At 52.0% G+C, this 13,582-nt stretch overlaps 1 protein-coding gene across 1 annotated transcript in view; it reads right to left on the reverse strand.

The window, feature by feature from the left end:
- STX8 (syntaxin 8) overlaps positions 1–13,582 on the reverse strand; it is a 227,673-nt gene that overhangs the window by 180,025 nt on the left and 34,066 nt on the right. Inside the window, exon 5 of the mRNA XM_066264299.1 lies at positions 1,326–1,450. Coding sequence (XP_066120396.1) covers positions 1,326–1,450 — 125 coding nt within the window. The remainder of the gene's footprint in view (positions 1–1,325; positions 1,451–13,582) is intronic.

Below are 13,582 nucleotides of genomic sequence, written 5' to 3' on the forward strand. Positions count from 1 at the left end.
TCAATGTTCAGAGCAATTTCATCTGTAGTATCAAAATATCCACTGACGTGTACATGGATAAACAGATTGTGCTTAATTCAAACCATGGAATACTAGTCTGTAACACGAAAGTATGGAATATTGACCCATGCAACAATATGGACTAATCTTAAAATTATTACACTTAGATAAAGAAGCCAGACTCCCTCCTCCCAAAAGGAGTACAAACTACATGACTCCATTAACACAAAATTACAGAAAGTAGAAACTAATTTATGGTGACAGAAGGCAGATCAGCAGCTGTCTAGGAACCGGGGAGGGACAGCAGTAAGACGTGCAAAAACACATAAAGAAAACTTCTGGGAATAATGATAGTATATTCATTATTTTGATGATAGCGATGGCTTCGCAGGTGTATACATTTGTCAAAACTATACTTTGTGTGCTATTTACAATAATCTCAACTATACCTCCAGAAAGCTGTTTTTAAAAGGCAGAAGTAGAAAGAATAAAACACATCTCAATACCGACATGAAAAAATGTCCATGATACAAATTAAGTAAAAAATTTAAAAAGCTATAGAATTATATATATCATAATCCCATTTATGCAAAACCTGTTCTTAAACTAAATATATATCTGTAGAAAAAAAATTTATAGGGTGCACAAGAGTCAGTTTGTAGTTGTATGTGAAACAGTGTTAGTTCTTGTATTATTATTTCTTGATTATCATATCATTTGCCACATGAACAACGGTAAACCTCCTTGTGCCCCACCCCGTGTATTATTTTGTTTCTATACTAAAGAAGCAATATGGAGAGGTTTTCACTTTATGTATATATATCCCTGTATTGTTTGAACCTTGTATAACAGTCACGCAGCACTTCTGAATTTTAAAAAGTAGGAGACAGTAAAACATAATTAGCAGGTTTAAGGGAAAGGCCAAAATGACTTATTTTATATAAGAAAAAGACGGAGCCCTGTGTTTGGAGAACAAACTCCTGATTGCAGGGAAAGGGAGGGAGCACATAACTCCCATTCCCCTGGGCGGGGGACCAGAGGTGGGGCAGGGCAGGTGGGGGGGGAGGGGGAGGGGGAGTAGGGGAGAGAGGAGGGGGAGGACCAGAGGCGGAGCTGCCTGCCTGCTAGGCTCCTAGTAGAGAAACACGACCTCAGAGTTACCTCGATGGATGACATCATTTGTCTATTCCTCAGGTATCCTGAGGCAAAAACTACTAAGGGCTTTAAAAGACTTTATCTTCTGGGGGTGGGGGAGTGAGGAACATTCAAGGGACAGTGAACACCTGACAAGGTTTCTGAGCCCACACTCCTTGGGTGTTCAGTACCTTGGATGATCTTCTGCTGCTGCTGCCGGATTTCACCGAAACCCAAGCCTCTGGTCTCCTCTGACTCCTCCTTGAGCCACGGGTTGGGTATGCCTCGCCTAGCCCCTCCCGTCATCAGGCTGGACCTAAGAACAAGATTAAATGTGTTACATAACTCACAAAGTAAGAGTTCTGCTGCAAATTACTCCCACAAGCGCAGAGGTGGCCAGCCTCAAATGCTTTGAAAATTCAATTCGCCCACAATTTACTGCATCCTTAGCTGATGCCAGCACCTGTGCTCAGTGCGGGAAGAGGTATGAGGACGAATTAAGCACGAGCCCGGCCCCCTGGAGAACGACAGCCTGTTCAGAGACTAGGGAAGCACTCAGGCTCTTGCTAACCCTCTAAGACACATCTGAGTCAACAATCCTAACTGGGGGTCTTACATTTCAGAAACAGAAGGCCACATGGAAGTGGCCTTTTTATCAAGACAAAGTTTGTCTCCCAGGCTATGTGACACAAAGGCACAATGTTTATCTCAAGAACAACCACAGATTTCTAGCATTAAAAAAAAAAAGATGACCATATAATATTCTATTAACAGCTATTTGGTAGCTCACAGATAGAAACCCAGGCAGGGTTTCAAATTCAATTTTATGAATTTAATGTAGCATTCATAACATAATAAACACATTCTGAATTATCGATCTTTAACCCTCACTCCCTCTGACAAGTCACGGGCCCCTTCTGCACTGGACACACTGACCTCCTTGCTGTCTGCAGAGCAGGCCCACATGGCTTCAGCCTCAGGGTCCTGTTGATAAGGATTCTTCAGGCCCCAAGCACCTCCTCTCCTGTCCCCTCCTGTCCCCATTCCGTCCAAGCCACAAGGATCATCTTGTTCATGAAACCACCTTTGATCTCTTCAATCCAGATGTGTACAGTCCCTCACTTTAGAGTTTACAGGATTCATTAAAAAATGACGATAGTGGGGCCCTGGCCGGTTGGCTCAGTGGTAGAGCGTCAGCCTGGCGTGCAGGAGTCCCGTGTTCGATTCCCGGCCAGGGCACACAGGAGAAGCACCCATCTGCTTTTCCACCCCTCCCCCTCTCCTTCCTCTCTGTCTCTCTCTTCCCCTCCCGCAGCCGAGGCTCCATTGGAGCAAAGTTGGCCTGGGTGCTGAGGATGGCTCTGTGGCCTCTGCCTCAGGCGCTAGAATGGCTCTGGTTGCAACAGAGCGATGCCCCAGATGGGCAGAGCATCGCCCCCTGGTGGGCGTGCCGGGTGGATCCTGGTCAGGCGCATGCGGGAGTCTGTCTGACTGCCTCCCCATTTCCAACTGAAGAAAAATACAAAAAAATAAAGTAAAAAAAGCAGAAAAAGAAAATGACAATAGTGACAATGGTGACCCAACAATAGTAGCAGTGACAATAAGAGCTAACATGTAGTAAGCATTTGTCCCGTGCAGGCACAGCTCCAGGCATTTTATATGCATTCGCTCACCCTATTTGTAATTCTTCTAGCCCTTTCTCTTCAGCTCTCTCGTCTTGTCTACAAGTAGCTGCTACTCTCTTGTTTACCCTTTTACATAAATGAGCCTCCTGTCCATGGGTGGAAGGCAGGAAGAGACAATGCCCCTTGCCATGACTGCACCCTGCCCCCCACACACACAGTGTGAACAGCTGTCAGCCGGAGCACACATCCTGGGGCCACACCCACCAGCAAGAGCACACAGCTGCCGGGAATAAAGAAAATAACTCCTTCATTCAGAAAACATTTACTTAGTACTTACTATGTGGGAGGTATTGTTCTCATCAGTGGGGATGGCGGGGGGAGAATATAGACAAAACAGACCAAAATTGCTGCCCTTACAAAGTATACATTTTACTACGGGCGCGCTTTCATGCTGGTCGGAGTGGGGGTGGGCGGGGGAGGGTGCAAAGGGCTGGATGCAGTGCTTGGAAGGTTCTAACCTTCAATAAATGTCCATTAGTATCATTTTACCAATGACTGTACTGTATTCACAGAGGCACTGAAATACTGCTTTTTAATAAATGGAAATATCTCAAAAGGCTATATTCGTTTCATTTTTACCTTAGCACTAGAAAACTAACAGAATAACGTGATATGTATCAAGAACAAAACACATGCAAAACTAGAAGAAAGTTCCTTAAACTACGATTTTGAGCACAGAGCTGGTCTCTCTATTCAAGGAGTCTAACGCACCCAACAGAAGTAGGACTACCTTCTGCTTCATCAAAGAGACAGACGTGCTTCTTTATAGCCTTACTTTCCTTGGCTGGCCAAGTACCTAACATGTCAAGATTTCACATTAATTCCCTATGATAACCACTCAATTTCACATAGCTTTGAGGACGGGAAGAAAGCAATGGGAAAAGGAAAGAAAGAAGGGAGTCTACCATCAAAGGACACCCCCTAACTCTTACACCATCGTGCGCATGCCAGCCCGTGATCGAGACAGCAGTCGCGGGTAACGCAAGGGCGGAAAACCAGCCCGGTGGGTGCGAGGCTCCGAGAGCACCCTGGGAAGTGCGTCTCTCACCAGCTGGGAGCATCTGTCCCAGCTGGTACGTTGCTCCGGACTCGACAGTGTTCCTGCAAAGCGAACGCTGGAATGTCCCACTGCTGGTTCCTGCCACACCTAGTGCACACTGCTTTTAATTATTGAAGCAGAAAATGCAAGAAAGTTGCTTTAGCAATCTCAAAAAACAACACATGAGAACTACAGCCTTTAACTAGACATGTATACACATTTACAACATCTGCTGGAGAATAAAAGTGCAACACGGGCACAACTTAGTATTAATATGGATGGAGCACACGTCCCCGGGGGGGGCAAACAACACACCAACCACCAGACACACAGGAGAGACTGTCCCAGGGCTCATTCCAGACCCATAAAAGTTCTAAGCACTGAAAAGGTTATCTTCGTTTAGTCTCACACAGTTCACCATAAAAGCAATAGTAAGCTGCAGTAAAAATTATTCCCCAATGGTTCCAAAATTTTTGTTATCTGGTTCCAAAATTTTTGTTAAGTTATTCGAGGTTAAACTATCTCTCTCTCTCTCTCTCTCTCTCTCTCTCTCTCTCTCTTCTCTTTTGGTGTCTGCACTTTGCTGATGCCCAAACCTACCGGGAAACCCAGCAATGGGAATGCCTTTGCTAGTAACGCAGGTAAGGTCACAGGTGTCACTGTGCAGAACACTTGGGTTTTCCTATTAGGTTCTACGCTCAACTTAATGTTTGGACTGGTGCCTATTATTACTCAGTATTCTCCTAGGTAAAAAGGAAAATACAAAACCATTTAAAATATAATTCTTGCTTTCAAAGAGTTTACAATCAAACTGAAAAGAAAAACTAACCACACATGGAGTGATTACTAACTGAAATTAGAGAACTGCGAGCTTTGTATCCCCTGCAATTCCAATAACCTCTTCTGCCCACAAAACAAGCAAACCGAGGAGGCCAATGGCTGTCAAAGTTCCGGCCCAGCACCTGAAGAATAAGCCACTCTCATCCATAGTGGGGTTGGGAGGGAAGTAGGGGGTCTCATCTCGGTGAGGAAAGCCAGGAATTCCCTTTATTCCTATAAGGAAGATGTTTTCCCATCACTGGAAATCACTGAATTAGATCATCTTTATATCCTTCCTGCTTTAAATTTTTTCTCACTGAGTAGTAAACTGCATAAATAAGAACAGAGAAAAAAGACCAGTCTCCCAGCAAAACCCATTCTCCTCTCCCCCCAGTCTCTCTATTTTCAGTTCAAGACCACCACGGCCCCACTGGCTCAGGGCAAAACCCTCGGAATGACCTCTGACTCTGTCTCTCGTACCCAACAGCATCGGGTCCAGCAGCAAACCCTTCAAAACGTACCTAAAATCTGACCACTTCTTCATTCTACTGCTTCCGGCCGAGGGCTCCTGTCTCCTGCTCCCGCTCCTGCCCCCTACAGTCTACTCTCCACACAGAAGTCAGCGTGATCACTGTCAGTAAATCTGCTTCAAAGAGTGATCATTGTCATAGTAAATCTGCTTCCTCTGTTCAAAACCTTCCTGTGTCTTCCCACTCACCCCTAAAATACAACATCTTTACCATAACCTACAAGCCTTGCTGTTTCTAGACCACCATGAGCTCGTCCACCTCTCAGAATCAGGGCACCTGCTGTCCACCCCCTCCCCACCACGGCTAAGGCACTCTCCCCGCCGATGGTCACATGGCCTTGTTAGGGTCCATGTCTACTCTGCTCTAATGTCCTCTCAGAGAGGGTTCCCTGGTCACTCTACCTAAAATAGCACCCTTCCCGCCACGGCTGGGCAGCTCAGTTGGTTAAAGCATCGTCCCAGTTTGAGGGTTCGATCCTTGGTCAGGGCACATACAAGAATCAACCAATGAATGAATAAGTGGATCAACAAATTGATGTTTCTCTCTCTCTCTCTCTCAAATCAATAAAAACATACCTACCTACCTACCTACATACCTACATACATACATACATAAAATAGTAACCTTCCCTTAAGCTCCCCAGCCCCCAATCCTGCTTTATTTTTCTTTATAGTACTTAAACCACTTGCTATTATTTATACATTGTATTTGTTGACTTTCTGTCTCCTACACAAGACTTAAAGCTTCACAAGGGTAGGGACGATCTTGTTCATTACTAGATCCTCAATGCCTGGCATAATCAGCACTGAAAAAAAATTAGTGAATGAATTAACTTATTCTGCAAATAACTGAATGAATGAAATAAACAAGCCTGGTCAGGAGATTATATCACGTGCTCTGTAATTCCAAAGGCATTTCACAAACATCACTTCACTTGGATTGTGCACACAAGCCCGTGTGTAAGTCAGAGCTGGTATCACAGACTAGAAAACCAAGGTTAAGGACACGTCACCGTGACTTTCTCGAGGTCACGCTCTTGGTGGCAATGCTGAAGGTTCAGCCCACAGCCTCTGACTGTAAACCCCAGGTGCTCGTGTTCCACCACCTCAGGAGAGGTAAGGAGACTCAGGAGAGCCTCAGAGGATGGGCACGGCTGAGCTCTGGGGGATAGAGAGGTGGTAAGACATCCCAAGAAGGAGCAGGAGCACAGAGGATGTCTCCGGGGCGGGGAACGTGAGCCCTGGGTGTCACGGGGTAACAGCGGAGCGCGGGTGCAATTTGAGGGACAGAATCGACTCGTGCTGATTCCAAAGTCGGCAGCCATTGGGAACCTCGGCCAGGTTCCCAGTCGCTTCACCCTCACCCTCTTCCAGAGTCCTGTCACTTTAGCCACTCGTTCCCCATCCTATAAATCTCCCAGCTACAATTCTCCTTCCTGTCCACAGCCAAAGTGCCCTAAAGAGTAAACTCCGCTCATCGATTCTACCTCCTGACCCTTCCAGGTGGCTCTCCAACCCACTGCAGTCCAACTTCCGCCCGATCTCTCTACTAACACTCTCCTCCCCTGGAACCTTACTGCTGACCCTCTTCCTGGGGTTTACTCTGCTCCTCCCTCTTCTGGGCCCCACGTGTCCCCGCTGGCCTTTTTCCCTGTCCAGGAGCCTCTCCTCCCCAGCTCTGCCCATCCCACTCTCTGCCAGAGACAGAGCTTCTGGGCCCCACGTGTCCCCGCTGGCCTTTTTCCCTGTCCAGGAGCCTCTCCTCCCCAGCTCTGCCCATACCACTCTCTGCCAGAGACAGAGCCCTCTCTGTCTTCTGCAGGTAACTCTCCCTCCATCTGCCCCTTGAATATTGGTGTTCCTCAGGAATGCTGTTTAGACCTCTTTTCACTCTATTGTCTCTCTCTGGGTGATTTTTCCATTCCAGTGATTTCAGGTTGTAAGAACGGGAGCTAGCCTCAACACAAAATCAATATACACTTACACTTCCTCTTCTCTTGAGTCATTATGGTCGTGGATTTTTTTTTTTTTTTTTTTTGTGAGAGGAGGGGAGATACTGAGGCAGACTCCCTCATGCACCCTGACCGGGATCCACCTGGCAATCCCATCTTGGGCCAATGCTCAAATCAACCGAGCTATTTTTAGTGCCTGAGGCAGATGTGCTCCAACAGAGCTATCCTCAGTGCCTGGGGCCACGCTTGAACCAATTGAGCCAATGGCTGTGGGAGGGGAAGAAGACGAGAAGGAAGAGAGAGATGGGGAGGAGAAGACGGTCACTTCTCCTATGCGCCCTGACTGGGAATTGAAACTGGGATGTCCATATGCCAGGTTGATGCTTTATCCACTGAGCCACTAGCCAGGGCCTGGTTGTGGATTCTTAACCAGGGGTGGGAGATGGGCATGCTCCGTTCCCTAGCAGGGCAATATCAGAATCTGGGGTGTGTGTGGGTGGGGGGAACCAGGGATCTAAAGAACAAAACAAACAAACAATGAAAGTAGAAATGGACTCACAGATACAGAGAGCAGACTGACGGCTGGCAGAGGGGAGCGGGGATGGAGATTGGTGAGAAAGGGGAGGGACTGAAGGCACAAGCAGGGATGGAGACTGGTGAGAAAGGGGAGGGATTGAAGGCACAAGCAGGGATGGAGACTGGTGAGAAAGGGGAGGGACTGAAGGCACAGGCAGGGATGGGGACTGGTGAGAAAGGGGAGGGACTGAAGGCACAGGCAGGGATGGAGACTGGTGAGAAAGGGGAGGGACTGAAGGCACAGGCAGGGATGGGGACTGGTGAGAAAGGGGAGGGACTGAAGGCACAGGCAGGCATGGGGACTGGTGAGAAAGGGGAGGGACTGAAGGCACAAGCAGGCATGGGGACTGGTGAGAAAGGGGAGGGACTGAAGGCACAGGCAGGCATGGGGACTGGTGAGAAAGGGGAGGGACTGAAGGCACAAGCAGGCATGGGGACTGGTGAGAAAGGGGAGGGACTGAAGGCACAAGCAGGGATGGAGACTGGTGAGAAAGGGGAGGGACTGAAGGCACAGGCAGGCATGGGGACCGGTGAGAAAGGGGAGGGACTGAAGGCACAGGCAGGGATGGAGACTGGTGAGAAAGGGGAGGGACTGAAGGCACAAGCAGGCATGGGGACTGGTGAGAAAGGGGAGGGACTGAAGGCACAGGCAGGGATGGAGACTGGTGAGAAAGGGGAGGGACTGAAGGCACAGGCAGGCATGGGGACCGGTGAGAAAGGGGAGGGACTGAAGGCACAGGCAGGGATGGGGACCGGTGAGAAAGGGGAGGGACTGAAGGCACAAGCAGGGATGGGGACCGGTGAGAAAGGGGAGGGACTGAAGGCACAAGCAGGGATGGGGACTGGTGAGAAAGGGGAGGGACTGAAGGCACAAGCAGGGATGGGGACCGGTGAGAAAGGGGAGGGACTGAAGGCACAAGCAGGGGTGGAGACCGGTGAGAAAGGGGAGGGACTGAAGGCACAAGCAGGGGTGGAGACCGGTGAGAAAGGGGAGGGACTGAAGGCACAAGCAGGGGTGGAGACTGGTGAGAAAGGGGAGGGACTGAAGGCACAAGCAGGGGTGGAGACTGGTGAGAAAGGGGAGGGACTGAAGGCACAAGCAGGGGTGGAGACTGGTGAGAAAGGGGAGGGACTGAAGGCACAAGCAGGGGTGGAGACTGGTGAGAAAGGGGAGGGACTGAAGGCACAAGCAGGGATGGGGACTGGTGAGAAAGGGGAGGGACTGAAGGCACAAGCAGGGGTGGAGACTGGTGAGAAAGGGGAGGGACTGAAGGCACAAGCAGGGATGGGGACTGGTGAGAAAGGGGAGGGACTGAAGGCACAAGCAGGGGTGGAGACTGGTGAGAAAGGGGAGGGACTGAAGGCACAAGCAGGGATGGAGACCGGTGAGAAAGGGGAGGGACTAAAGGCACAAGCAGGGATGGGGACCGGTGAGAAAGGGGAGGGACTGAAGGCACAAGCAGGCATGGGGACTGGTGAGAAAGGGGAGGGACTGAAGGCACAGGCAGGGATGGAGACTGGTGAGAAAGGGGAGGGACTGAAGGCACAGGCAGGCATGGGGACTGGTGAGAAAGGCGAGGGATTGAAGGCACAGGCAGGCATGGGGACTGGTGAGAAAGGCGAGGGATTGAAGGCACAGGCAGGCATGGGGACTGGTGAGAAAGGGGAGGGACTGAAGGCACAGGCAGGGATGGAGACTGGTGAGAAAGGGGAGGGACTGAAGGCACAGGCAGGCATGGGGACTGGTGAGAAAGGGGAGGGACTGAAGGCACAGGCAGGGATGGAGACTGGTGAGAAAGGGGAGGGACTGAAGGCACAGGCAGGGATGGGGACCGGTGAGAAAGGGGAGGGACTGAAGGCACAGGCAGGGATGGGGACCGGTGAGAAAGGGGAGGGACTGAAGGCACAAGCAGGGATGGGGACCGGTGAGAAAGGGGAGGGACTGAAGGCACAAGCAGGGATGGGGACCGGTGAGAAAGGGGAGGGACTGAAGGCACAAGCAGGGATGGGGACCGGTGAGAAAGGGGAGGGACTGAAGGCACAAGCAGGGGTGGAGACCAGTGAGAAAGGGGAGGGACTGAAGGCACAAGCAGGGGTGGAGACCGGTGAGAAAGGGGAGGGACTGAAGGCACAAGCAGGGGTGGAGACCGGTGAGAAAGGGGAGGGACTGAAGGCACAAGCAGGGGTGGAGACTGGTGAGAAAGGGGAGGGACTGAAGGCACAAGCAGGGGTGGAGACTGGTGAGAAAGGGGAGGGACTGAAGGCACAAGCAGGGATGGAGACTGGTGAGAAAGGGGAGGGACTGAAGGCACAAGCAGGGGTGGAGACTGGTGAGAAAGGGGAGGGACTGAAGGCACAAGCAGGGGTGGAGACTGGTGAGAAAGGGGAGGGACTGAAGGCACAAGCAGGGGTGGAGACTGGTGAGAAAGGGGAGGGACTGAAGGCACAAGCAGGGATGGGGACTGGTGAGAAAGGGGAGGGACTGAAGGCACAAGCAGGGATGGAGACTGGTGAGAAAGGGGAGGGACTGAAGGCACAAGCAGGGATGGAGACTGGTGAGAAAGGGGAGGGACTGAAGGCACAAGCAGGGGTGGAGACTGGTGAGAAAGGGGAGGGACTGAAGGCACAAGCAGGGATGGAGACTGGTGAGAAAGGGGAGGGACTGAAGGCACAAGCAGGGATGGGGACCGGTGAGAAAGGGGAGGGACTGAAGGCACAAGCAGGCATGGGGACTGGTGAGAAAGGGGAGGGACTGAAGGCACAGGCAGGGATGGAGACTGGTGAGAAAGGGGAGGGACTGAAGGCACAGGCAGGCATGGGGACTGGTGAGAAAGGCGAGGGACTGAAGGCACAGGCAGGCATGGGGACTGGTGAGAAAGGCGAGGGATTGAAGGCACAGGCAGGCATGGGGACTGGTGAGAAAGGGGAGGGACTGAAGGCACAGGCAGGGATGGGGACTGGTGAGAAAGGGGAGGGACTGAAGGCACAGGCAGGCATGGGGACTGGTGAGAAAGGGGAGGGACTGAAGGCACAAGCAGGGGTGGAGACTGGTGAGAAAGGGGAGGGACTGAAGGCACAAGCAGGGATGGGGACTGGTGAGAAAGGGGAGGGACTGAAGGCACAAGCAGGGGTGGAGACTGGTGAGAAAGGGGAGGGACTGAAGGCACAAGCAGGGATGGAGACTGGTGAGAAAGGGGAGGGACTGAAGGCACAAGCAGGGATGGGGACCGGTGAGAAAGGGGAGGGACTGAAGGCACAAGCAGGCATGGGGACTGGTGAGAAAGGGGAGGGACTGAAGGCACAGGCAGGGATGGAGACTGGTGAGAAAGGGGAGGGACTGAAGGCACAGGCAGGCATGGGGACTGGTGAGAAAGGCGAGGGATTGAAGGCACAGGCAGGCATGGGGACTGGTGAGAAAGGCGAGGGATTGAAGGCACAGGCAGGCATGGGGACTGGTGAGAAAGGGGAGGGACTGAAGGCACAGGCAGGGATGGAGACTGGTGAGAAAGGGGAGGGACTGAAGGCACAGGCAGGCATGGGGACTGGTGAGAAAGGGGAGGGACTGAAGGCACAAGCAGGGATGGAGACTGGTGAGAAAGGGGAGGGACTGAAGGCACAGGCAGGCATGGGGACTGGTGAGAAAGGGGAGGGACTGAAGGCACAGGCAGGGATGGGGACCGGTGAGAAAGGGGAGGGACTGAAGGCACAAGCAGGGATGGGGACCGGTGAGAAAGGGGAGGGACTGAAGGCACAAGCAGGGATGGGGACTGGTGAGAAAGGGGAGGGACTGAAGGCACAAGCAGGGATGGGGACCGGTGAGAAAGGGGAGGGACTGAAGGCACAAGCAGGGGTGGAGACCGGTGAGAAAGGGGAGGGACTGAAGGCACAAGCAGGGGTGGAGACCGGTGAGAAAGGGGAGGGACTGAAGGCACAAGCAGGGGTGGAGACCGGTGAGAAAGGGGAGGGACTGAAGGCACAAGCAGGGGTGGAGACCGGTGAGAAAGGGGAGGGACTGAAGGCACAAGCAGGGGTGGAGACTGGTGAGAAAGGGGAGGGACTGAAGGCACAAGCAGGGGTGGAGACTGGTGAGAAAGGGGAGGGACTGAAGGCACAAGCAGGGGTGGAGACTGGTGAGAAAGGGGAGGGACTGAAGGCACAAGCAGGGGTGGAGACTGGTGAGAAAGGGGAGGGACTGAAGGCACAAGCAGGGGTGGAGACTGGTGAGAAAGGGGAGGGACTGAAGGCACAAGCAGGGATGGGGACCGGTGAGAAAGGGGAGGGACTGAAGGCACAAGCAGGGGTGGAGACTGGTGAGAAAGGGGAGGGACTGAAGGCACAAGCAGGGATGGGGACTGGTGAGAAAGGGGAGGGACTGAAGGCACAAGCAGGCATGGGGACCGGTGAGAAAGGGGAGGGACTGAAGGCACAGGCAGGGATGGAGACTGGTGAGAAAGGGGAGGGACTGAAGGCACAGGCAGGCATGGGGACTGGTGAGAAAGGGGAGGGACTGAAGGCACAGGCAGGCATGGGGACTGGTGAGAAAGGCGAGGGATTGAAGGCACAGGCAGGCATGGGGACTGGTGAGAAAGGGGAGGGACTGAAGGCACAGGCAGGGATGGAGACTGGTGAGAAAGGGGAGGGACTGAAGGCACAGGCAGGCATGGGGACTGGTGAGAAAGGGGAGGGACTGAAGGCACAGGCAGGGATGGAGACTGGTGAGAAGGGGAGGGACTGAAGGCACAGGCAGGCATGGGGACTGGTGAGAAAGGCGAGGGATTGAAGGCACAGGCAGGCATGGGGACTGGTGAGAAAGGCGAGGGATTGAAGGCACAGGCAGGCATGGGGACTGGTGAGAAAGGCGAGGGACTGAAGGCACAGGCAGGCATGGGGACTGGTGAGAAAGGGGAGGGACTGAAGCCACAGGCAGGGATGGAGACTGGTGAGAAAGGGGAGGGATTGAAGGCACAAGTGGGGATGGAGACTGGTGAGAAAGGGGAGGGACTGAAGGCACAAGCAGGGATGGGGACTGGTGAGAAAGGGGAGGGACTGAAGGCGCAAGCAGGGATGGAGACTGGTGAGAAAGGGGAGGGATTGAAGGCACAGGCAGGCATGGGGACTGGTGAGAAAGGGGAGGGATTGAAGGCACAAGCAGGGATGCAGACTGGTGAGAAAGGGGAGGGACTGAAGGCACAAGCAGGGATGCAGACTGGTGAGAAAGGGGAGGGATTGAAGGCACAAGCTGGCAATCACAGAACAGTCCCGGATGGAGAGTACAGGGAATCCAGCCAGTAGTGTTCCAATAACTATGTGTGGTGTTAGATAGGTTCTGGAAATATCAAGGGGCCCACTTTGTACAGTATATGCTTGTCCAATCACTGTGCTGCACACCTGGAACTAATACAGAATAATACTGTAATTAAAGAATAAAATTTAGCCTGACCAGGCAGTGGCACAGTGGATAGAGTGTTGGACTGGGATGTAGAAGGATCCAGGTTGGAGACCCCGAGGTCGCCAGCGTGGGCTCATCTGGTTTGAGCAAAAAGCCCACCAGCTTGAGCCCAAGGTCGCTGGCTCGAGCAAGGGGTTACTCGGTCTGCTGGGGCCCACGGTCAAGGCACATATGAGAAAGCAATCAATGAACAACTAAGGTGTCTCAACGAAAAACTGATGATTGATGCTTCTCATCTCTCTCCGTTCCTGTCTGTCTGTCCCTATCTATCCTTCTCTCTGACTCTCTCTCTCTGTCCCTGTAAAAAATAAAATAAAATTTAAAATAATTGGGGGGGGGGAAGTAAAGGAAAAGTACATAAATAGTTGAAAAGAAACCCCACATATACTACCCTGGTGA

The sequence above is a fragment of the Saccopteryx bilineata genome, chromosome 2 (genome assembly GCF_036850765.1).
Source record: "Saccopteryx bilineata isolate mSacBil1 chromosome 2, mSacBil1_pri_phased_curated, whole genome shotgun sequence".
Taxonomy (NCBI): Eukaryota; Metazoa; Chordata; class Mammalia; order Chiroptera; family Emballonuridae; genus Saccopteryx; species Saccopteryx bilineata.